Source organism: Cherax quadricarinatus, chromosome 11, assembly GCF_038502225.1.
Source record: "Cherax quadricarinatus isolate ZL_2023a chromosome 11, ASM3850222v1, whole genome shotgun sequence".
Lineage (NCBI taxonomy): Eukaryota > Metazoa > Arthropoda > Malacostraca > Decapoda > Parastacidae > Cherax > Cherax quadricarinatus.
Window position 1 is genome coordinate 53,392,387 of NC_091302.1, and position 25,862 is coordinate 53,418,248.

Here is a 25,862-nt window from a genome sequence, read left to right on the forward strand (position 1 = left end):
TAGGGTTCACTTTACAATAAGTCCTCATACACTACAGAGGCTTGCTCACTTGGCTTCACTTTCTCCAAGAGTTTCTCAACCGCCTTCTCCAACCGAGATAAGTCTTAGCAGTAAGCTCCCGAAAATTCCTGGGATTTTCTAGGGAGGCGAATGGTGGTTTAGAGGTGGATACTTCCCTCGACCCTTCCTGGTCCAAAGGAAGGTATGAACTGAACTCTGTGAGGCTCTACCAGCCCACTTTGTCTCGGTCGGAACAGGGGTTGAGCAGCTCAAAACACCTACTGGTGCTTGGCCAGGTCACCAGCAGTTGACACTAATTAAACGACCTACCTAAATACAAAGCTAAGTAATACGACCAGATAATATTATAAAGTAGAGTAAATCCATTTTAGCTACTAATGGAATTACTCCTGAATATAATATTAAATGAAATAGCAAAAATAACATGTAAAAGTATACCATTGTGATAAGAAACAGTCTACTTAAAATGAACAAAAGGGTGTAACAAAGTCCAACTGGGTATACGTCTTGTTTGGACGCGAAAATTTTTGCTTGGTATACAACCTTTGTTTGGAATATGGCTCGCGTGCTAGAACTTGTATGGGTCAAAATGAGTCACGACACTGTGCGCTACCCTGCCGGAGTTTGACTTCATAACACAAATAACCCGCACATAAAAGAGAGGAGCTCCTCTCTTTTATGTGCGGGTTATTTGTGTTTCGTTCCAGTCACGGTATTGTGCCTTTTTTTGTTATTTGTTTGACTTCATCACTGTAAAGTTTCTGCCCCTAACACGACCCCTCTCATTCAGCCCATGGATCAGTAGATCATCAGTGATTTCAAGAAACTCTACACTAAAGCACTATTCCAGAGGTGCTTTGAAGTGACCTTTGACACAGAGCTAACCCTGAGAGAGTTTTGGAAAGATCACTTTACTATCGCCCATTGCATAACTCTCATTGACAAAGCCTGGCAGGAAGTTTCATACAGAACATTGAACTCTGCTTGGAGGAATTTGTGGCCAGAAGCAGTGACTGAAAGGGACTTTGAGGCTGTCTGTAGTGGAGGATATTGTCTCTCTGGGCAGGTCCATGGGTCTGAATGTGAGTGATATTGATGTGGAGGAGTTAGCAGAGGGGCACAGGGAAGAGCTGACCACTGAGGAGCTGCAGAAACTTGAGGAGGAGGAGCACAAGACTAAGATGGATGCATACTCTTCAGGCTCAGAAGAGGAGATAGAGGAAGCCCCTACTTCATTAATCAAGGAAATCTTTGCCAAATGGATGGACATCAAAAACTTTGCAGAGAAGTACCACCCCAACAAAGCCCCAACATGCCGTAATAGCATTGTCTGGAATGACCAGACAATGTCACATTTTCGAAACATCCTGAGGAGAAGGCAGAAGCAAAGTTCTTTGGACAGATTTTTAGTAAAAGTCAAACCTAGTGAGGTTCAACCAGGTCCAAATAGGGAAAATAGGCAGAAAATAGAAGGGAACTCTCCTTCCAAACAATAACAATTCCTCCTCCATCCCTTCTCAGCACTATCCTAATAGGCACTTGACTCTTTTCAGCAAAGTACAGTAAGGTTAAATTTGCATTTTTTTCATCATTCATTATGTATGTATTTTAGTATTAAGCAATATTTAAATTACATATTTTAGCATTAAGCAGTGTTTAAATTATTTTATACAACCCCGTCAATGTATAATATGCCAATAACAATAGGATTTTTTTCATGTGAACGGATTAATTGTTTTCCCAATATTTCTTATGGGAAAATTCGTTTGGTATACGCCCTATTTAGTATAAGTCCAAGGTCCTGGAACAGATTAAGGACGTATACCAAGGTACCACTGTATATACAATGAGGCAAATGCGAGCATAAGATGTAGTGAGAACTGTAGCTGCCAGCTGGGAAGGTAAGTCTACCAAAGCTGCATCACGAGCATCCTACTTCGCTTCACAGCTTTGGCTGGCTTCCTTGTGATTGGTGGGTTGAACCAAGGTATTGGTATAATGCTGGGGCCCCTTCTCGTTAAACTCTTAGCATCTTGTTCGCTGGTCAGGAGGCATGCCTATGTGTGTGTGTGTGTGTGTGACATATGCCAAATACAATGTAACATACTTTTAGCATGTCACAGTAAAAAAAAAAATGGAATAATGACAAAAGCTTTGCTTAGTATTGAGGCTCTAACATTTGTTCTTCTTTTCTTTTCTAACAGGAGCAATTACCAGAGTTGTGGCTACATTTCCAGGATCAGGGAGTTGAAATCCACATGTTTGCCAGCCAGTGGTTCCTCACATTATACACTGCCAAATTCCCCTTATTCATGGTATTTCACTACCTTGATCTCTTCTTGCTCACTGGGATAGACTCGGTCTTCCAGGTGGCTCTGGCTCTCTTGCAAGTGAGTACATCACAATGTGGGATAATATTCTTGTGGATTTGACAGACAGATTTGTTCGCAATTTAAGATAACTCTTTAAACAATGTTTTGGATCATCATTGAAAATTATATGGTATTATGGCTTTTATTCTTCACAAGATTTGTGATATTGACTTGTGTTTATATTTACCTAATAATTAAACATAATTGTTTACTATTTTTTCTATATCTAAATTATCTAGTGCAAATACTTTTTAACCATTGCTATATCTTTTGCAAAAGTGAATAATAAATTTATAAGCATTGTTATAAATTTTTTTTTTTTTTTTTTTCAACAAGTCGGCCGTTTCCCACCGAGGCAGGGTCACCCTTGTTATAAATATAAAGACAATAAGCAGTAGCTATATTCTACTGATTTAGTATTTATGTATTAAAATATATATTTGTAGATGTCCAAGAAAGAGCTCATATCTTCAGATTTTGAAGGAATTCTCAAGTATTTCCGCGTTTCCTTACCAAAAAAATACCGGAATGAAGATGTTGCTCGACAACTGTACAAAGTTGCTACATCAATCAAGGTGAAGAAACTAAAGAAATATGAAAAGGAGTACCTGGCCTTGAAAGGTAAGGAAGCACTTTTAGGCTACTGTAGAGCTTAATGGAACAGTGGGGAATGAGAAGTGAATCAAATAATGCAGCAGGAAAAATTGAAGTGTAACTAACATTAGTTAGTGGGTAAGTGAAGTCACATACACAGCAAGATGTTATTGTGACAGTGCTTAGCTCTATGAAGAGCTTTAGCAAGTCATTTACTTGATAAAGCTCTACAAAGAGCAAAATGTCATCACAGTATTAGCTTGTTCTGCCTTGTCTCTCTTCATTACTGTTAGCAGGACACTGCTGTGTTCATTAGTTAATTGAATCAAAGAAACATAATTGGAGACATAACTAAAACAGTAGAGAGAGAGAGAGTATTTTTTCAGCTGCTGAAGAGGGCCTCAGTTAGAGAGTGAATATCTAGCCCCTTTTATTTATTGTTTCATTTACATTTTCAAGTGATGTTTCTCCAAATAGGGTAGGATTTGTGTTAGCCTTAAAGACTCACTTGTAATGCAAGGTGGCTTTCTTGAGTCTAACTATTGATAAGGAGACTGTCAAATTCAAAGTAAAATGAAGATATCAGGCAAGCAAATAAGAAATGCCTTATTATAGTAAGAGTGTTGAATATGGAGTAAAATTATGAGGAAGGTTGACACTGTTAGCTAGGATGAAAGTTAATGTAGAAGCATACTATACAGAGGTTGAAGAGTAGATATAGTATGACAGAGCAATTCCATGTCAATCAGTCAAAACTTAAGAGACAGGACCAAGAGCTAGAGCTTACCCCAGTGAACTTAAAAACAGTAATTATGGATTTTAAATAACACACTTGAGTCTCGTATAAAACGTCAGTAATGCCTAAACAGATAAAGGCAATGCAGTGTATGTGTGTAGGCATTTTGTGATTCATCTTGTCAATGCTGAAACCTTTTATTTTTTTTTTTTATTTTTTTTTTGGCAGAACAAGAGGCATTGCAGGAGGACCCTGTCGTACGCCTGGAACGCGAAAACCGTCGGCTATTAGATGACAACATGCGGCTTGAGCGTGAAAATGATGACCTGGCTCATGAACTTGTCACCAGCAAGATAAACATGCGGCACAGCATGGATAAGGTAAAAATATATTCCTGTCCTATATTTTTTTCTACAACCCAAACTTGGTCACATTTTGTGATAATCTTCTAAGCTTCTTCATAAAAGTACTTTGCACTGATATTTTGTAGTAATTATGAAAGGAAATTCTCACTATACTGTGAAAATAACAAATCACATAAGAAGTACTGGGGGCTGAACTGTTGTCCTTGCAGTTGCAAGTACAGAGTTATACTGACTTGGCCATAGTGTGTGCAAAATAATTTTGTGTGCTTTGTAGCTTGTCAGTACAGCTCTGAACGTGCACGCAAGCCTTTCTTTGTATGAAAATAATTCAGCATACCGTTTATGGCATTTTATTGAGATGCTTCGTTTACCAGGAACACTATCAATTCTTGAACTAATAGAGTCCCAGGTGAACAAAACGTCTTCTCAATAAAATGCCATAAACTTTTTTTTTTTTTTTCAACAAGCCGGCCGTCTGCCACTGAGGCAGGGTGTTGTATTCACATTGTTGGTATATTCTACCATTAATATATAAAGCTTCCTTTGTGTCCATGGTAGCAGTATTTGTATTAAGTCAGTTTATTTACACTACTGCTATTTCCTCTCTCATTGTTCTGTATTGCTACACTGCCTATCCTAAATATTTAATTTACTCAACCTCTTGCACGTAAAAATATTGATATCCACCAAGTTTTTTCTGACTTTAATGTCACAAATTGGTTTGTTTTGGATCACTAAAAAGTCACATTATCATTTGTGACTTGATAATTAATCCAGGGGAGATCAAAACCTCAACTAAAGTTTCTTTTCCAAATTGTGAGTTGATAATTATAATTAATCCAGGAGAGATCAGAATGTCAACCAAAGTTTCTTTTATGAATTGTGAGTTATTAGTGAATTGTTGCAGGTGTTAATAGGTGTGAGTGTCCTACCCAGGTTCTTGGCAGTACAGCAAAGGTTTGACAAAATGGAGCTATAAAATGGACAAAAAACCTGTCCAGATAATAGCTCAACATGTACATTTAATGGAGTGTCTGATTATAATAGCCGTGAAGAGGACCAGATCATCTATATCAAATGGCTATCCAGTCCAGTCGTACATACATATAATGAATTTTTGCTAAAGCAGACACCCCTTCTTCTCTATTAACCCATATTATCGGACATTTACACTATCTTTGAAGATTAGGAGGAATGGAAGTAAGCTATGAATGTTGAGATTCAGTTTTCATGATATTCACGATAAATATATTTTTTAGCTGGAGGATAAATGTGATAATCTAAATAAAGAAGTTGTCAGTCTGAACGCCATTCTGAATGATGCCGAGGAGGAAAAGAAGCGCTTGCTCTTGGAAGCTAACCAGGTGAGTTTGACACAGTCTGGCTAGTATTTAGCATTCATGATGGCATATTTAGCCTTAAGTTGTGTATTTCTTAATAAGGCTTTTTGTATCATTTGCAGTATAATATATAATAGAATTCGCTTTATTTCATGTAAACTCATAAATTATCATAATTTTTAATTAAATTCACTCTGAACTATAATTTATGGGAAAATTTGTCCTAAATGTAAAACATTCATTTCTTAGAAATGTATTTAAAAAATTTTATGTATATATATATTTTAGTAAATGAATAATATTAATATCTTTTGTTACAGGTGAAAGAACTCTTAAAACGGGAAGTGGATAAGGGTGATATGGAAACACAGAGAAATAATGCCATAATTACGGACTACAAGAAGATCTGCTCCCAGCTTTCTGAGCGACTGGACAAAGAACAAGCTGCAAATACTCAAACTATTAATATGTATAAGGTAGGTACAAAAATGTTTGTTTTCACCAACTCATGGGATATTGGCAGTTTGGAGGGATATGTTGTGTATCTTTATACGTATATGCTTCTAAACTGTTGTATTCTGAGCACCTCTGCAAAAACAGTGATTATGTGTGAGTGTGGTGAAAGTGTTGAATGATGATGAAAGCATTTTCTTTTTGGGGATTTTCTTTCTTTTTTGGGTCACCCTGCCTCAGTGGGAGACGGCCAACTTGTTGAAAATATATATATATATAAGAATAAGAAGAAGAAAATTGTCAAAGTGGGAAGTCTGAATGTGCGTGGATGTTGTGCAAATGATAAGAAAGAGATGATTGTGGATGTTATGAATGAGAATAAGCTGGATGTCCTGGCTTTAAAAGTGAAACGAAGCTGAAGGTGGGAGAGTTTCAATGGAGAGGAATAAATGGGATTAGGTCAGGGGTTTCAAATAGAGTTAGAGCTAAAGAAGAAGTAGCAATAATGTTAAAGGATAAGCTATGACAGGAAAAGAGGGACTATAAATGTATAAATTCAAGGATTATGTGAAGTAAAATAAAGATTGGATGTGAAAAGTGGGTTATAGTAAGCGTGTATGCACCTGGAGAAGAAAGAAGTGTAGAGGAGAGAGAGAGATTTTGGGAAATGTTGAGTGAATGCATGGGGAGTTTTGAATCAAGTGTGAGAGTAATGGTGGTTGGGGATTTCAATGCTAAAGTGGGTAAAAATGTTATGGAGGGAGTAGTAGGTAAATTTGGGGTGCCAGGGGTAAATGTAAATGGGGAGCCTTTAATTGAGCTATGTGTAGAAAGAGATTTGGTAATAAGTAATACATATTTTATGAAAAAGAGGATAAATAAATATACAAGGTATGATGTAGCACGTAATGAAACTAGTTTGTTAGATTATGTATTGGTGGATAAAAGGTTGATGGGCAGGCTCCAGGATGTACATGTTTATAGAGGGGCAACTGATATATCGGATCATTATTTAGTTGTAGCTACAGTTAGAGTAAGAGGTAGATGGGAAAAGAGGAAGGTGGCAACAACAAGTAAGAGGGAGGTGAAAGTGTATAAACTAAGGGAGGAGGAAGTTCGGGGGAGATATAAACGACTATTGGCAGAAAGGTGGGCTAGTGCAAAGATGAGTAGTGGGGGGGTTGAAGAGGGTTGGAATAGTTTTAAAAATGCAGTATTAGAATGTGGGGCAGAAGTTTGTGGTTATAGGAGGGTGGGGGCAGGTGGAAAGAGGAGTGATTGGTGGAATGATGAAGTAAAGGGTGTGATAAAAGAGAAAAAGTTAGCTTATGAGAGGTTTTTACAAAGCAGAAGTGTTATAAGAAAAGCAGAGTATATGGAGAGTAAAAGAAAGGTGAAGAGAGTGGTGAGAGAGTGCAAAAGGAGAGCAGATGATAGAGTGGGAGAGGCACTGTCAAGAAATTTTAATGAAAATAAGAAAAAATTTTGGAGCGAGTTAAACAAGTTAAGAAAGCCTAGGGAAAGTATGGATTTGTCAGTTAAAAACAGAGTAGAGGAGTTAGTAGATGGGGAGAGGGAGGTATTAGGAAGATGGGGAGAATATTTTGAGGAACTTTTAAATGTTGAGGAAGAAAGGGATGCGGTAATTTCATGCACTGGTCAGGGACGTATACCATCTTTTAGGAGTGAAGAAGAACAGAATGTAAGTGTGGGGGAGGTACGCGAGGCATTACGTAGAATGAAAGGGGGTAAAGCAGCTGGAACTGATGGGATCATGACAGAAATGTTAAAAGCAGGGGGGGATATAGTGTTGGAGTGGTTGGTACTTTTGTTTAATAAATGTATGAAAGAGGGGAAGGTACCTAGGGATTGGCGGAGAGCATGTATAGCCCCTTTATATAAAGGGAAAGGGGACAAAAGAGATTGTAAAAATTATAGAGGAGTAAGTTTATTGAGTATACCAGGAAAAGTGTACGGGAGGGTTATAATTGAAAGAATTAGAGGTAAGACAGAATGTAGGATTGCGGATGAGCAAGGTTTCAGAGTGGGTAGGGGATGTGTAGATCAAGTGTTTACATTGAAGCATATATGTGAACAGTATTTAGATAAAGGTAGGGAAGTTTTTATTGCATTTATGGATTTAGAAAAGGCATATGATAGAGTGGATAGGGGAGCAATGTGGCAGATGTTGCAAGTATATGGAATAGGTGGTAAGTTACTAAATGCTGCAAAGAGTTTTTATGAGGATAGGCTCAGGTTAGGGTGTGTAGAAGAGAGGGAGACTACTTCCCGGTAAAAGTAGGTCTTAGACAGGGATGTGTAATGTCACCATGGTTGTTTAATATATTTATAGATGGGGTTGTAAAAGAAGTAAATGCTAGGGTGTTCGGGAGAGGGGTGGGATTAAATTATGGGGAATCAAATTCAAAATGGGAATTGACACAGTTACTTTTTGCTGATGATACTGTGCTTATGGGAGATTCTAAAGAAAAATTGCAAAGGTTAGTGGATGAGTTTGGGAATGTGTGTGAAGGTAGAAAGTTGAAAGTGAACATAGAAAAGAGTAAGGTGATGAGGGTATCAAATGATTTAGATAAAGAAAAATTGGATATCAAATTGGGGAGGAGTATGGAAGAAGTGAATGTTTTCAGATACTTGGGAGTTGACGTGTCGGCGGATGGATTTATGAAGGATGAGGTTAATCATAGAATTGATGAGAGAAAAATGGTGAGTGGTGCATTGAGGTATATGTGGAGTCAAAAAATGTTATCTATGGAGGCAAAGAAGGGAATGTATGAAAGTATAGTAGTACCAACACTCTTATATGGGTGTGAAGCTTGGGTGGTAAATGCAGCAGCGAGGAGACGGTTGGAGGCAGTTGAGATGTCCTGTCTAAGGGCAATGTGTGGTGTAAATATTATGCAGAAAATTTGGAGTGTGGAAATTAGGAAATGGTGTGGAGTTAATAAAAGTATTAGTCAGAGGGCAGAAGAGGCGTTGTTGAGGTGGTTTGGTCATTTAGAGAGAATGGATCAAAGTAGAATGACATGGAAAGTATATAAATCTATAGGGGAAGGAAGGCGAGGTAGGGGTCGTCCTCGAAAGGGTTGGAGAGAGGGGGTAAAGGAGGTTTTGTGGGCAAGGGGCTTGGACTTCCAGCAAGCGTGCGTGAGCGTGTTAGACAGGAGTGAATGGAGACGAATGGTACTTGGGACCTGACGATCTGTTGGAGTGTGAGCAGGGTAATATTTAGTGAAGGGATTCAGGGAAACCGGTTATTTTCATATAGTCGGACTTGAGTCCTGGAAATGGGAAGTACAATACCTGCACTTTAAAGGAGGGGTTTGGGATATTGGCAGTTTGGAGGGATATGTTGTGTATCTTTATACGTATATGCTTCTAAACTGTTGTATTCTGAGCACCTCTGCAAAAACAGTGATAATGTGTGAGTGTGGTGAAAGTGTTGAATGATGATGAAAGTATTTTCTTTTTGGGGATTTTCTTTTTTGGGTCACCCTGCCTCAGTGGGAGACGGCCGACTTGTTGAAAAAAAAAAATATATATACAGTGGACCCTCAACCAGCGATATTAATCCATTCCTGAGAGCTCATCGTTAATCAAAATAATCGTTAGTCAAGTTAATTTTCCCCATAAGAAATAATGGAAATCAAATTAATCCGTGCAAGACACCCCAAAGTATTGAAAAAAAAAAAGTTTTACCACATGAAATATTAATTTTAATACACACAAACTGAAGAAGACATGCACAGTTACATGACACTTACCTTTATTGAGGATCTGGTGATGATTGATGGTATGGGAGGAGGGGAGACCGTTGATCTTGTTAGTGTTTAGAAGGGGAATCCCCTTCCATTAGCACTTGAGGCAGCAACTCTTTTTCTGGGGTTACTTCCCTTGTTCTTTTAATGCCACTAGGACCAGCTTCAGAGTCACTGGACTTCTGTCGCACAACATATCTGTCCATAGAGGCCTGTACCTCTCGTTCCTTTATCCTAAAGTGTTTCACAACATTGTCAGTGTAATAGTCACCAGCACGGCTTGCAATAGCTGTGTGAGGGTGATTTTCATCAAAAAAGGTTTGCACTTTAAGCCACTTAGCACACATTTCCTTAATCTTTGAAGTAGGCAACTTCTTCAATTTCTCTCTCCCCTCCTCCGAAGCAGTTTCCTCAGGTGTGGCCTCTTACTGTTGAAGATGATCTAGCAGCTCATCAGTGGTCTGTTCTTCATTGTCCTCCTCCACCAACTCTTCCACATCCTCCCCACTAACCTCACCAATATGAGCACTAGTTCCAGGCATTTTTTCCTGTTCACCTGGGTGTTAGTCAACTGTTGTGGGTCGCATCCTGGGGGACAAGATTAAGGACCACAATGGAAATAAGTTAGACAGTCCTCGATGATGCACTGACTTTCTTGGGTTATCCTGGGTGGCTAACCCTCCGGGGTTAATCGTTTCTCGGTAATTGTTTGACGTTAAGCCACACCAACAACACTCTCTCCACATCTTCGAGTAATACAGCTGATGGTGGTGCAGCAACAACAACAGCTGACTGTGGTGCAGCAGCAGCTGCACCTTTGGCAAGAACAGCTTCCTTGATTGCCGTTTTCTTACCCACAATAGTAGCGATGGTTGATTGGGGTTTATTATACAACCTGACCAGCTCAGAGACACGCACTCCACTTTCATACTTAGCAATGATCTCTTTCTTCATCTCCATAGTAATTCTCACCCTTTTTGCTGTAGGGTTGGCACTAGAAGCTTTCTTGGGGCCCATGGTGACTTATTTTGCAGGTGCAATCACTACAAAGGCTGTGATAATATGAAATGTTCCAGTTGTTGTATGTTTGGAAGCGACCGCGGTGGCTGGCTGGCTTGTAAACACTGACACCCAAGGGACAAGTGAAGCGCGCTCAGGCCAAAGTGGACGCGTATGGTACGGAACGAATAGCGCTGGTCGGGTTTTTAAGCGCTAGTTGAGGCAAAAATTTTTCGTTTAAATGTATCGCTAGTTAGATTTATCGTTAATCGATGCCATCGCTGGTTAAGGGTCCACTGTATATATATATATATATTTTTTTTTTTTCAACAAGTTGGTCGTCTCCCACATATATATATATATATATATATATATATATATATATATATATATATATATATATATATATATATATATATATATATATATATATATATATATATATATATATATATATATATATATATATATATATGTTATATATATATATATACATACATACATACATACATACATACATACATACATACATACATACATACATACATACATACATACATACATACATACATACATACAGTGGACCGCCGACTTACAATATTAATCCGTTCCTGAGAGCACACCATAAGACAAAATTATCGTAAGTCGAATTAATTTTTCCCATAAGAAATAATGGAAATCAAATTAATCTGTTCAAGACACCAAAAAGTATGAAAAAAAAAATTTTACCACATGAAATATACATTTTCCTAAACACAAAAAGAAGGATACATGGACAATATATAGTTCACTAGCACATGCACAATATATATATTGTGCATGTGCTAGTGTACTAAATGAAGAATAAATGACACCTTTATTGAAGATGTAATGTTGAGTGATGAGAGACAGTGTCCTGGGAGTGCCTTTTCCTCCTGAGTAATGCAGGTCCTGTTTGGCATTTTCTTCCAGAACAGGCCTTATCACACTGTGTATGCCACTACAATTCTTCAGTCTCTCAAACCAACCTTTGCTGGCCTTAAATTCACCAATACAAGCACTAGTTTCAGGCATTTTCTCCTGTTCACCTTTGTGTTAGTTGACTGGTGTGGGTCGCATCCTGGGGGACAAGATTGAGGACCCCAATGTAAATAAGTTAGACAGTCCTCAATGACACACTGACTTTCTTGGGTTATCCTGGGTGGCTAACCCTCTGGGGTTAATTGTTTCTCGGTATTCTTGATAAGCCACACCAATAACAGTCTCTCCACATCTTTGAATAGTACAGCTGCCCGTGGTGCAGCAGCAGCTGACAGTGCTACAGCAGCAGCTGATGGTGCTACAACAGTAGCTGACCATGGTGCAGCAGCAGCTGACAGTGCTACAGCAGCAGCTGACTGTGCTACAGCAGCAGCTGACTGCGCTACAGCAGCAGCAGCAGCTGACCATGGTGCAGCAGTAGCTAATGGTGCTACAGCAGCAGCTGACCGTGGTACGATAGTATTTCTCACCCTTTTTACCACAGGGTAGGCACTAGAAGCTTTCTTTGGGCCCTTGGTGGCTTATTTAGCAGTTACAGGCACTAAAAACACTGGAATAATACAAAATTTATCGAATGTATGCATGCAACCGTCCGCCCCAGCTTGTAAACAATGTCACACTAGCTCAGCTGAGGCGCTCAGGCCAGAGGGCCGCGTTCGGGATGAATGATATAAGTCGAGTTTTTCAATGTAGGTCGTGGTCAGATTTTTACGTTGACAAGCATTATAAGTTGATTTTAACATAGAACGAAAGGGGGTAAAGCAGCTGGAACTGATGGATCATGACAGAAATGTTAAAAGTAAGGGGGGATATAGTGTTGGAGTGGTTGGTATTTTTGTTTAATAAGTGTATGAAAGAGGGGAAGGCACCTAGGGATTGGCAGAGAGCATGTATAGTCCCTTTATATAAAGGAAAGGGGATAAAATAGATTGGGCCACCCTGCCTCGGTGGGATACGGCCGGTGTGTTGAAAGAAAGAAGAAAGTTTACTGAGTACACCAGGAAAAGTGTACGGTAGGGTTATTATTGAAAGAATTAGAGGTAAGACAGAATGTAGGATTGCGGATGAGCAAGGAGGTTTTAGAGTGCGTATGGGATGTGTAGATCAAGTGTTTACATTGAAGCATATGTGTGAACAGTATTTAGATAAAGGTAGGGAAGTTTTTATTGCATTTATGGATTTAGAAAAGGCATATGATAGAGTGGATAGAGGAGCAATGTGGCAGATGTTGCAAGTATATGGAATAGGTAGTAAGTTACTAAATGCTGTAGAGAGTTTTTATGAGGATAGTGAGGCTCAGGTTAGGGTGTGTAAAAGAGAGGGAGACTACTTCCCAGTAAAAGTAGGCCTTAGACAGGGATGTGTAATGTCACCATGGTTGTTTAATATATTTATAGACGAGGTTGTAAAACAAGTAAATGCTAGGGTGTTCAGGAGAGGGGTGGGATTAAATTATGGGGATTCAAATACAAAATGAGAATTAATACAGTTACTTTTTGCTGATGATACTGTGCTTATGGGAGATTCTAAAGAAAAAGGTTAGTGGACGAGTTTGGGAGAGTGTGTAAAGGTAGAAAGTTGAAAGTGAACATAGAAAAGAGTAAGGTGATGAGGGTATCAAATGATTTACATAAAGAAAAATTGGATATCAAATTAGAGAGGAGGAGTATGGAAGAAATGAATGTTTTCAGATATTTGGGAGTTGACGTGTCAGCGGACAGATTTATGAAGGATGAGGTTAATCATAGAATTGATGAAGGAAAAAAGGTGAGTGGTGCGTTGAGGTATATGTGGAGACAAAAAAACGTTATGTATGGAGGCAAAGAAGGGAATGTATGAAAGTGTAGTGGTACCAACATCTTACCTGGGTGTGAAGCTTGGGTTGTAAATGCTGCAGCAAGGAGACATTTGGAGGCGGTGGGGATGTAATGTTTAAGGGCAATGTGTGGTGTAAATATTATGCAGAAAATTCGGAGTGTGGAAATTAGGAGAAGGTGTGGAGTTAATAAAAGTATTAGTCAGAGGGCTGAAGAGGAGTTGTTGAGGTGGTTTGGTCATTTAGAGAGAATGGATCAAAGTAGAATGACATGAAGAGCGTACAAATCTGTAGGGGAAGGAAGGCGGGGTAGGGGTCATCCTCGAAAAGGTTGGAGGGAGGGGGTAAAGGAGGTTTTGTGGGCAAGGGGTTTGGACTTCCAGGAAGCATGCGGGAGTGTGTTTGATAGGAGTGAATGGAGACGAATGTTATTTTGGAGCTGATGAGCTGTTGGAGTGTGAGCAGGGTAATATTTAATGAAGGGATTCAGGGAAACTGATTACGTACAGTGTAACCTCAGAAATCGAACTGCTCCCAACACAACCAATTATGTAAGTGTATTTTTGTAAGTGCTTTTATAAGTGTATTTTTGAGGGTCTGAAATGGACTAATCTAATTTACATTATTCCTGATGGGAATAAATTCATTTGGTAAAGGGACTCGAACAGCCTTCTAGACCGAAGAAAGTTCGATATTTGAGGTTCCACTGTACTTTTATATAGCTGAACTTGAGTCCTGGAAATGGGAAGTACAATGCCTGCACTCTAAAGGAGGGGTTTGGGATATTGGTAGTTTGGAGGGATATGTGGTGTATCTTTATACGTATATGCTTCTAATCTGTTGTATTCTGAGCACCTCTGCAAAAACAGTGATGATGTGTGAGTGAGGTGAAAGTGTTAAATGATGATGAAAGTATTTTCTCTTTGGGGATTGTCTTTCTTTTGGGGGTCACCCTGCCTCGGTGGGAGACGGCCGACTTGTTGAAAAAAATATATATACATATATGAATTTTTTTTTTTTTCATTTACTTCAGTAAAGCCAAATTATGTAGGAAACATCAGTAATATGGATCAGTCGGGGCCAAACCATATCTGCATTAGATAAAGGCAAAAGACGAAGATTTATTGCAGCATGATATAGTGTTTGTACAGTAAAAAGATATAGTGATATTTGATTGTGCATGCAGAAAGTGTGTAGGTATACAGAGCATTTCTGATCATTACTGATTACCATTAATACACAATGTATGTAAGAGCAGTACATGTAAATATACAAAGTTGCTTATCTCATTGTAAATTAACCCTTTTCTTTATTTTCCTGCTGAATTTACAGGGGTTTATTTACCCTGCCTTCATTTATTCAATACCATTACCTCATACATTTTGACATATGATAATCATAGCATAAATATTGACCAGCAGCTACTAAACATATGTAAGCTTTCCATACATACATACAATGAATATGCACAAAGTATGAATGCATTTGATAAAACGTTAACTATTTATTTTGGGCTAAAGCTTTAATCTGTAATGAACATAAAAGTGAATGAGAATTGCAGTGGGCTCACAGGCCCATGCTTAATAACTTCTTCTGAAATCGAACCCTTCTCATATATTTGGCTAACCTATTTTAAATCTCTCCAAGATCCTAGCTGTAATACCTATACATAGCAGATTATTTCACTCATCTACAACTCTGTTGGCAAAACAGTACTTGCCTCTTTACTTTCCGAATTTATCAAACTTTAAACCATTCTTTCAAGTTCCTTCGTGGTTAGATATCCTTAAGGCCCCATTTATATCTCCCTTTATATTATATATCTTATTTTTTCTTTTAATTTCATGCCTGTCTTCTACTTGCATATCTTAATTTTTTTTTTTTTTTCTTCTTCTTTTTTAACAAGTCGGCCGTCTCCCACCGAGGCAGGGTGACGCAAAAAGAAAGAAAATCCCCAAAAAGAAAGTACTTTCATCATCATTCAACACTTTCACCTCACTCACACATAATCACTGTTTTTGCAGAGGTGCTCAGGATACAACAGTTTAGAAGCATATACGTATAAAGATACACAACATATCCCTCCAAACTGCCAATATCCCAAACCCCTCCTTTAAAGTGCAGGCATTGTACTTCCCATTTCCAGGACTCAAGTCCGGCTATATAAAAATAACCAGTTCCTCTAAATCCCTTCACTAAATATTACCCTGCTCACACTCCAACAGCTCGTCAGGTCCAAAATAACATTCGTCTCCATTCACTCCTATCGAACACGCTCACGCACACTTGCTGGAAGTCCAAGCCCCTCGCCCACAAAACCTCCTTTACCCCTTCCTTCCAACCTTTTCAAGGATGACCCCCTACCCCGCCTTCCTTCCCTAACAGATTTATACGCTCTCCATGTCATTCTACTTTGATCCATTCTCTCTAAATGACCAAACCACCTCAACAACCCCTCTTCTGCCCTCTGACTAATACTTTTATTAGCTTCACACCTTCTCCTAATTTCCACACTCTGAGATTTCTACATAATATTTACACCACACATTGCCCTTAGACAGGACATCTCCACTGCCTCCAACCGCCTCCTTGCTGCAGCATTTACAACCCAAGCTTCATACCCATATAACAGTGTTGGTACTACTATCTTTCATACATTCCCTTCTTCGCCTCCATAGATAACGTTTTTTTGTCTCCACATATACCTCAATGCACCACTCACCTTTTTTCCCTCATCAATTCTATGATTAACCTCATCCTTCATAAATCCATCCGCTGACACATCAACTCCCAAATATCTGAAAACATTCACTTCTTCCATACTCCTCCCTAATTTGATATCCAATTTTTCTTTATCTAAATCATTTGATACCCTCATCACCTTACTCTTTTCTATGTTCACTTTCAACTTTCTACCTTTACACACACTCCCAAACTCGTCCACTAACCTTTGCAATTTTTCTTTAGACTCTCCCATAAGCACAGTATCATCAGCAACAAGTAACTGTGTCAATTCCCATTTTGTATTTGATTCCCTATAATTTAATCCCACCCCTCTCCTGAACACCCTAGCATTTACTTCTTTTACAACCCCATCTGTAAATATATTAAACTTCCATGGTGACATTACACATCCCTGTCTAAGACCTACTTTTACCAGGAAGTAGTCTCCCTCTCTTCTACACACCCTAACCTGAGCCTCACTATTCTCTTAAAAACTCTTTACAGCATTTAGTAACTTACCACCTATTCCATATACTTGCAACATCTGCCACATTGCTCCCCTATCCACTCTATCATATGCCTTTTCTAAATCCATAAATGCAATAAAAACTTCCCTACCTTTATCTAAATACTGTTCACATATATGCTTCAATATAAACACTCGATCTACACATCCCATACCCACTCTAAAACCTCCTTGCTCATCTGCAATCCTACATTGTGTCTTGCCTCTAATTCTTTCAATCTTATCTTCCTTTATTGTGCAGCTTTCAAAAAGAGTGGAGATTCAGTGATCCTGATCTGCCTTCATAAGAAAGATTTCATACCCAGTGGCTTAACTTCATTATCCTTCTTCATTTATGAAGAAGAATGCAAGGAGGGAAGAGTATATGGAGAAAAAGAGAGAGGTTAAGAGAGTGGTGAAGCAATGTAAAAAGAGAGCAAATGAGAGAGTGGGTGAGATGTTATCAACAAATTTTTGTTGAAAATAAGAAAAAGTTTTGGAGTGAGATTAACAAGTTAAGAAAGCCTAGAGAACAAATGGATTTGTCAGTTAAAAATAGGAGAGGAGAGTTATTAAATGGAGAGTTAGAGGTATTGGGAAGATGGAGGGAATATTTTGAGGAATTGTTAAATGTTGATGAAGATAGGGAAGCTGTGATTTCGTGTATAGGACAAGGAGGAATAACATCTTGTAGGAGTGAGGAAGAGCCAGTTGTGAGTGTGGGGGAAGTTCGTGAGGCAGTAGGTAAAATGAAAGGGGGTAAGGCAGCCGGGATTGATGGGATAAAGATAGAAATGTTAAAAGCAGGTGGGGATATAGTTTTGGAGTGGTTGGTGCAATTATTTAATAAATGTATGGAAGAGGGTAAGGTACCTAGGGATTGGCAGAGAGCATGCATAGTTCCTTTGTATAAAGGCAAAGGGGATAAAAGAGAGTGCAAAAATTATAGGGGGATAAGTCTGCTAAGTATACCTGGTAAAGTGTATGGTAGAGTTATTATTGAAAGAATTAAGAGTAAAACGGAGAATAGGATAGCAGATGAACAAGGAGGCTTTAGGAAAGGTAGGGGGTGTGTGGACCAGGTGTTTACAGTGAAACATATAAGTGAACAGTATTTAGATAAGGCTAAAGAGGTCTTTGTGGCATTTATGAATTTGGAAAAGGCGTATGACAAGGCGGATAGGGGGGCAATGTGGCAGATGTTGCAAGTGTATGGTGTAGGAGGTAGGTTACTGAAAGCAGTGAAGAGTTTTTATGAGGATAGTGAGGCTCAAGTTAGAGTATGTAGGAAAGAGGGAAATTTTTTCCCAGTAAAAGTAGGCCTTAGACAACAAGGATGTGTGATGTCACCGTGGTTGTTTAATATATTTATAGATGGGGTTGTAAGAGAAGTAAATGCGAGGGTCTTGGCAAGAGGCGTGGAGTTAAAAGATAAAGAATCACACACAAAGTGGGAGTTGTCACAGCTGCTCTTTGCTGATGACACTGTGCTCTTGGGAGATTCTGAAGAGAAGTTGCAGAGATTGGTGGATGAATTTGGTAGGGTGTGCAAAAGAAGAAAATTAAAGGTGAATACAGGAAAGAGTAAGGTTATGAGGATAACCCAAAGATTAGGTGATGAAAGATTGAATATCAGATTGGAGGGAGAGAGTATGGAGGAGGTGAATGTATTCAGATATTTGGGAGTGGACGTGTCAGCGGATGGGTCTATGAAAGATGAGGTGAATCATAGAATTGATGAGGGGAAAAGAGTGAGTGGTGCACTTAGGAGTCTGTGGAGACAAAGAACTTTGTCCTTGGAGGCAAAGAGGGGAATGTATGAGAGTATAGTTTTACCAACGCTCTTATATGGGTGTGAAGCATGGGTGATGAATGTTGCAGCGAGGAGAAGGCTGGAGGCAGTGGAGATGTCATGTCTGAGGGCAATGTGTGGTGTGAATATAATGCAGAGAATTCATAGTTTGGAAGTTAGGAGGAGGTGCGGGATTACCAAAACTGTTGTCCAGAGGGCTGAGGAAGGGTTGTTGAGGTGGTTCGGACATGTAGAGAGAATGGAGCGAAACAGAATGACTTCAAGAGTGTATCAGTCTGTAGTGGAAGGAAGGCGGGGTAGGGGTCGGCCTAGGAAAGGTTGGAGAGAGGGGGTGAGGGGGTAAGGGAGGTTTTGTGTGCGAGGGGCTTGGACTTCCAGCAGGCATGTGTGAGTGTGTTTGATAGGAGTGAATGGAGACAAATGGTTTTTAATGCTTGACGTGCTGTTGGAGTGTGAGCAAAGTAACATTTATGAAGGGGTTCAGGGAAACCGGCATACCGGACTTGAGTCCTGGAGATGGGAAGTACAGTGCCTGCACTCTGAAGGAGGGGTGTTAATGTTGCAGTTTAAAAACTGTAGTGTAAAGCACCCTTCTGGCAAGACAGTGATAGAGTGAATGATGGTGAAAGTTTTTCTTTTTCGGGCCACCCTGCCTTGGTGGGAATCGGCCAGTGTGATAATAAAATAAATAAAAAATTTATGATGAAATATGCACATCTAATTAAGTTACTTCCTTTTGAGTTTTACAAAAGAGCTCTAGAATAGAGCAGCACTAATAGACGTACTGACCCATTCTAGGAAGGTCTTTCCACTCCTTACCACTTCCACTTGTGTATGTTGTAGTTACTGCTTATCCACTAGCCCTTCTGGGAGGGCTAAGTTCCTCAGAGGGCTTAGAGATACCCCCTTTACTGGAGAATTTTCCCCACAAAGGAGTAAGGTGATGAGGATACCAAAAGAAATAGGTAACGAAAGATTGGATATCAGGTTGGAGGGAGAGAGTATGGAGGAGGTGAATGTATTAAAATATTTAGGAGTGGACGTGTCAGCAGATGGGTCTATGAAAGATGAGGTGAATCATAGAATTGACGAGGGGAAAAAGGTGAATGGTGCACTGAGGAGTCTGTGGAGACAAAGAACTTTGACCATGGAAGCAAAGAGGGAAATGTATGAGAGTATAGTTATACCAGTGCTCTTATATGTGTGTGAATCATGGGTGGTGAATGTTGCAACAAGGAGAAGGCTGGAGACAGTGGAGATGTCATGTCCGAGGACAATGTGTGGTGTGAATATAATGCAGAGAATTCGTAGTTTGGAAATTAGAAGGAGGTGTGGGATTACCAAAATTATTATTCAGAGGGCTGAGGAGGGGTTGTTAAGGTGGTTCAAACATGTGGAGAGGATGGAACAAAATAGAATGACTTTGAGAGTGTATAAATCTGTACTGGAGGGAAGGCGGGGTAGAGGTTGGCCTAGGAAAGATTGGAGAGAGAGGGTAAAAGTACATCATGCATATTGGGGTAGACAGAAGATTAAGTTTAAAGGGCTATCATGTCTAAACAATTGACCATTTTTCAGATTATTGAGCTTACAAATTTTCTTCTGATGGGTGAGTATATTTAATAAACTTGCACTTAACTTGTACAATGCTCAACGAAGCAGATCCATTTTTAAATGCATTTAACTCCTGCAGTATATAGGCCCTCTCCCAATTTTAGCATAATATAATGCTGTATGTCTTAGAGTTTTGAAACTACTATGTGCTAATAGTGACAGCACAGGTCAAGCAAACTATAAATATACTGTACCTTGAATGTAGCATAAAGTAGACCTTCACCTCATCTCACATCCAACCCCCAGTTGAATGGCTGAAATTTTGAGACATTGTAATTGACTAAGAAGAATTCCGACCTAATAAAGGGGCTTGAAATATTACTTTGGCTCATGTTTAGTGGGCTATATTTTATAGGGGACACTTTTTGCCTGAAATTCTCTGTATTGTGGCTGAAACTTTAATAATATTGGGTAGGGAGATTGGGCTGCGCAGGTTGTGTCTCATGCCTTAATGTACACAGGTTATGAACATTTTCCGTTTGGAAATCATCAAAAATTAAAACTTCCTCTTTTGTGAATAAAAAATCATAATACTATCTGGTACGAAATTTTCGGTAAAATCAGTCAGCAACTTTTAGAACAATTTGTAATTTCAGATAACACCTTAAGGGAAGATTTTAATTTCACTTAGAAATTGCTGTAACTTAGTATAGTACATAATTTCATAGGATAACTTAACTAACTTTTTTTTCTGTCTTTCTCTTCTTAGGCAAAAGTGTCTTCTTGTGAGACCTGCAGTGGTATCTTGTCACCTGTCACAGGCCCACCAGTAGAGCTGGGTATTGAGGAATCTCCACTTGTGACCAAGCTCAACCAGCAGGTCCGTGAATTGGAACTGGAGTTGGCACAAACCAAGTTAGCACTTGTAGAGTCAGAGTGTAAAAATCAGGTTAGTGAATTTAATGTTGACTCTTGTAAAGTTTTTTCTCTAGTGATGTAGTTGATAATAATTTGTGTTAAGCGCTAAACTCGTATAGGTCATTCAGTGCAAGACGAGGTGGAGGCTTGATCCTTCATCTGCTGAGTGCTAGACAGGTTCACTTCCCATTTGTACTCACCTGTATAGTGATGTTGTTGAGAGATTTCACATACTAAGCAGATTGTAAAGACTCATATTTAAGTATGATTAAAGAACCAAAAAATTAGTTTTCATGAATATATAGTCAGCCATTCAAATTTTCAAGGGTTACATTACTAGCAGTCACAGTGATTCCAGAAACTGAAAACTGCACTACTAAATACTGCCCATGTAATACATTTTGTTTTATATTTGGGCTCATTAATTGTTTCAAAAGCCATACTTCTTTTAATATCATTCTAGCCTCATTAATACATGGTTGACATAAGAAAGAATGACCCTAAGGAAACAGAGAACATTTTCAGTAAAGTTCTATTTTAGTTTTCAATTTAGGGGTAGTATGCCAAGCCAAAGCAATAATGTGATATTAGAATTTATTTATGAGAGACCCCTAATTAAAAATGTTGTGTACCAGTAATCAGAATCATAAAATTTAGAATATTGCAAATTTGTTGGGCTGACTGTAATCTGTATTTGTTGAGGATATTTTCATCTACCTGTGCTTCTTATTGTGTAAACAATAAACACTTAACTTTTGGAAATAATTTTATCATGAGGTGGCTTATCAGTCAGTTTCTCTGGTATTTGCATTTTGAGTACAGTACAAGGCAAGTATAACTAGCTTATCATCATATGAAATATTTTAGAGTTTTCTCTGTAGAGTATTTACCCAAAATTTGAGAGAATATCTTGTTGCAGGATCTTACACATCAGCTGAGCACAGCAATGACAGAGTTACAGGCCACAAAGAATACCTGGTTCCAAAAGACACTCACTTCGATTTCATCATTAAAGGAACGCACAGCCTCTACAGGTGGAAGTGTCATTGGTAATAATCCTTATGGCAGTGCTGCAGTGGGACATAGTAGCCTGCAGCGTCAGCATAGCAGAGACAGTAACTCAGAGAAAATGTAGATTTACCTACTAATGTGTTTACAGAATTTAGACCTGCCTTCATTTATTACAAATTAAAAGGATTTATTTGTGAATATTTGGGAGAGATAGTGATTAAAACAATCAAAAGTGACTGCTTTGCAGATATTTATGAAAAGATGTGAATTATAATTAATTTTGGCATACTGTACGTGATTTGGATGAAAATATTGTCTGTACTACAGATAAATTATAAGATACAGTTTGGTAGATGCTTACTAGATACATGCCCTTTGTGAGAAATTTTGGGTTTATGATAAATATGAGGACATTACTTAATTATCATATAACCCAAGTTAATAAGTTACTGTTGTTTATAAAAAAGTCCTTTTTGTTTCAGACAATATTAAGTGAGATAGAGAGAGAATGCATCATAAAATGCATTCTTTTTACATAGATATGAACAGTTATGATTGAAGGCTGCCATAGTGTTTTCACTTCTGTGTAAATAATGAATATTACCAGCTATATCTTGGTGTGTATGAATGATTGCCTGCTGAGAGATAAGTCAAGTGTGTTTATTTTTGTAATTACACTATATTCTATAGTAACCAAGCAACAGCTGTTCTAAAGTAATCATTAGATTCTCCACGATCCTTTATGCAAGTAGCAATTATTTTGTGTGTACACTGGTATAAATACTTAGTCTTGCAATATAAACTGACTATTGTCAGTGTCATTTCACTTCATGAGGATATTATTCTATGATTCAGTTTCTGTATACTTGTGTACCATTGAAAATTCACCATAAAAAAATATGCATATAAAGAGTCCATAGAGTATATTTCTGTGGTGGAATACCCTAGGAGACCCACCTGGAATATATTGCAGTAATATGCCCAGTAAGGTTCATTGCTTGCTTTTAACAGCAATGTGTCTCCTTTGCCTCCAACTGCTTGTTGATGCTTACTAGCTGTAACCATCATTAGCTGGGAGCATTTGAGCTGAACCCCCAGCTGTCAGCCTTTGTTATTGCGTATACATTGATTTCACCTCTAGATGGATATTTCCTTCTTCACTTTGTGTTTTGCTGAGCTGCTGGGGGCCACAGAGCTTCCTTTAGGATTTGTGGCAATCTGTATTACTATTCTAGAATCACTGGAATGGCCATTCATTCTGGCTTACTAGCAGTCCTTGGATTATTCCCAAACATGGTGTCTTAGAAGTGCTTAGTGTGAGATGGATCCTCATTTGTTAGTAATATAGTGTTTGATAATGCCCTTGTTTTGTAGGTCAGTGAATTCAACACCCACCAAGATGGCATAGATCCTATATTCCTTGGCCATTAGCATCCTTTATCACATTTTCTCTTTAGATCTTCATTTAGCATGTATATCTGGAGGGAGTTATGGCTTTGTGGGGAGTGAGCTCCTACTCTTAACTTTCAACCAACCAACATGATTGAGCTTTGTCATATATAAATTTTAAGCTGCTTTTTGGAGTTAGCTTCAACTGAGTCACTGTTGAGCTCATTCCACTTATGACACTTACTTTGTGAAATACTGCCTGATATACCTGTGATTCATATAGGTGTGTAATTTCAAACCAAGTTTTCATGTTGGATGAGAGTTCTTGTCTGTATTTATGTTTACTGTTTTCTCTCCTGGTACTTAGTATGCATGTGATATGCATGCAGTAGCAGAATTTTCTGTGTGCAAGCCTGTGTCTTTGTGTGTGTCCATGTGTCTTGGTCAGCCCCTGCATTCTGCCTCTAATCAACAATTGGTTCCACTGTCTTTGATCTTGGTTATGTTGCCATGTGAGCCCCCAGGGCACCTTATTGCAGAAAACTGCATTTTGAAGTTCAGTGTGAAATGTGTATTTCTACATCAGAGCTCTGAAGGACTGTTTCTAACACTTCCTCCAGCATTTGTCAGTTGACAATGAACTTGGTGCACTGTAATTACCAATATATCTACAGGAACAGGGCTATGACTGTGAAGTCCCATGTATTTTTTTTATATGTATACTTCTTTCTTTCTTTCAACACACCGGCCGTATCCCACCGAGGCGGGGTGGCCCAAAAGGAAAAACGAAAGTTTCTCCTTTTACATTTAGTAATATATACAGGAGAAGGGGTTACTAGACCCTTCCTCCTGGCATTTTAGTCGCCTCTTACAACACGCATGGAGATAAGAGGAAATAGACAAGAACAAGAACTAGAAAGAAAATAGAAGAAAACCCAGAGGGGTATGTATATATATGCTTGTACATGTATGTGCAGTGTGACCTAAGTGTAAGTAAAAGTAGCAAGACGTACCTGAAATCTTGCATGTTTATGAAACAGAAAAAAGGACACCAGCAATCCTATCATCATGTAAAACAATTACAGGCTTTCGTTTTACACTCACTTGGCAGGACGGTAGTACTTCCCTGGGCGGTTGCTGTCTACCAACCTACTACCTAGGTTATATGTGTACATATGTATATATTTTTTTTCCTTCCCCTACAGATTTATACGCTCTCCATGTCATTCTACTTTGATCCATTGTCTCTAAATGACCAAACCACCTCAACAACCCCTCTTCAGTATTAGTCAGAGGGCTAAAGAGGGGTTGTTGAGGTGGTTTGGTCATTTAGAGAGAATGGATCAAAGTAGAATGACATGGAGAGCATATAAATCTGTCGGGGAAGGAAGGCAGGGTAGGGGTCGTCCTCGAAAAGGTTGGAAGGAAGGGGTAAGGGAGGTTTTGTGGGCGAGGGGCTTGGACTTCCAGTAAGCGTGCGTGAGCGTGTTGGATAGGAGTGAATGGAGATGAATGGTATTTGGGACCTGACGAGCTGTTGGAGTTTGAGCAGGGTAATGTTTAGTGAAGGGATTCAGGGAAACCGGTTATTTTTATATAGCCGGACTTGAGTCCTGGAAATGGGAAGTACAGTGGACCCCCGGTTAACGATATTTTTTCACTCTAGAAGTACGTTCAGGTGCCAGTACTGACCGAATTTGTTCCCATAAGAAATATTGTGAAGTAGATTAGTCCATTTCAGACTCCCAAACATACACGTACAAACGCACTTACATAAATACACTTACATAATTGGTCACATTCGGAGGTAATCGTTATGCGGGGGTCCACTGTACAATGCCTGCACTTTAAAGGAGGGGTTTTGGGATATTGGCAGTTTGGAGGGATATGTTGTGTATCTTTATACATGTATGCTTCTAAACTGTTGTGTTCTGAGCACCTCTGCAAAGAGAGTGATTATGTGTGAGTGAGGTGAAAGTGTTGAATGATGATGAAAGTATTTTCTCTTTGGGGATTTTCTTTCTTTTTGGGTCACCCTGCTTCGGTGGGAGACGGCCGACTTGTTAATTTTTTTTTTTGCAAGTCGGCCGTCTCCGTTGGTAGACAGCAGCTGCCCAGGGAGGTACTATCATCATGCCAAGTGAGAGTAAAATGGAAACCTGTAATTGTTTTACATGATGGTTGGATTGCTGGTGTCTTTTTTCTGTCTCGTGAACATGCAAGATTTCAGGTACGTTTTGCTACTTCCTCTTACACTTAGGTCACACTACACATACATGTACAAGCATATACATATATATACACACACCCCTCTGGGTTTTCTTACTAGTTCTTGTTCTTGTTTATTTCCTCTTATCTCCATGGGAAAGTGGATCAGAATTCTTCCTCCATAAGCCATGCGTGTTGTAAGAGACGACTAAAATGCCAGGAGCAAGGGGCTAGTAACCCCTTCT

The 25,862-nt window shown here is 38.9% G+C and overlaps 1 protein-coding gene across 5 annotated transcripts in view; it reads left to right on the plus strand.

The window, feature by feature from the left end:
• Positions 1–24,250, plus strand: part of GAPcenA (GTPase activating protein and centrosome-associated) — an 86,805-nt gene extending 62,555 nt beyond the window's left edge. For 4 of the 5 annotated variants that reach the window (XM_070084135.1, XM_053775055.2, XM_053775054.2 and 1 more), the window contains 7 exons: positions 2,226–2,411; positions 2,840–3,014; positions 3,952–4,103; positions 5,348–5,452; positions 5,749–5,904; positions 20,861–21,040; positions 21,929–24,249. In XM_070084135.1, the coding sequence (XP_069940236.1) occupies positions 2,226–2,411; positions 2,840–3,014; positions 3,952–4,103; positions 5,348–5,452; positions 5,749–5,904; positions 20,861–21,040; positions 21,929–22,144 (1,170 nt within the window). In that variant the 3' untranslated portion in view covers positions 22,145–24,249. Of the gene's footprint in view, positions 1–2,225; positions 2,412–2,839; positions 3,015–3,951; positions 4,104–5,347; positions 5,453–5,748; positions 5,905–20,860; positions 21,041–21,928 lie in introns of all 5 variants that reach the window. The other variant, XM_053775058.2, reaches the window with a different exon arrangement.
• Positions 24,251–25,862: the final 1,612 nt, after the last annotated feature.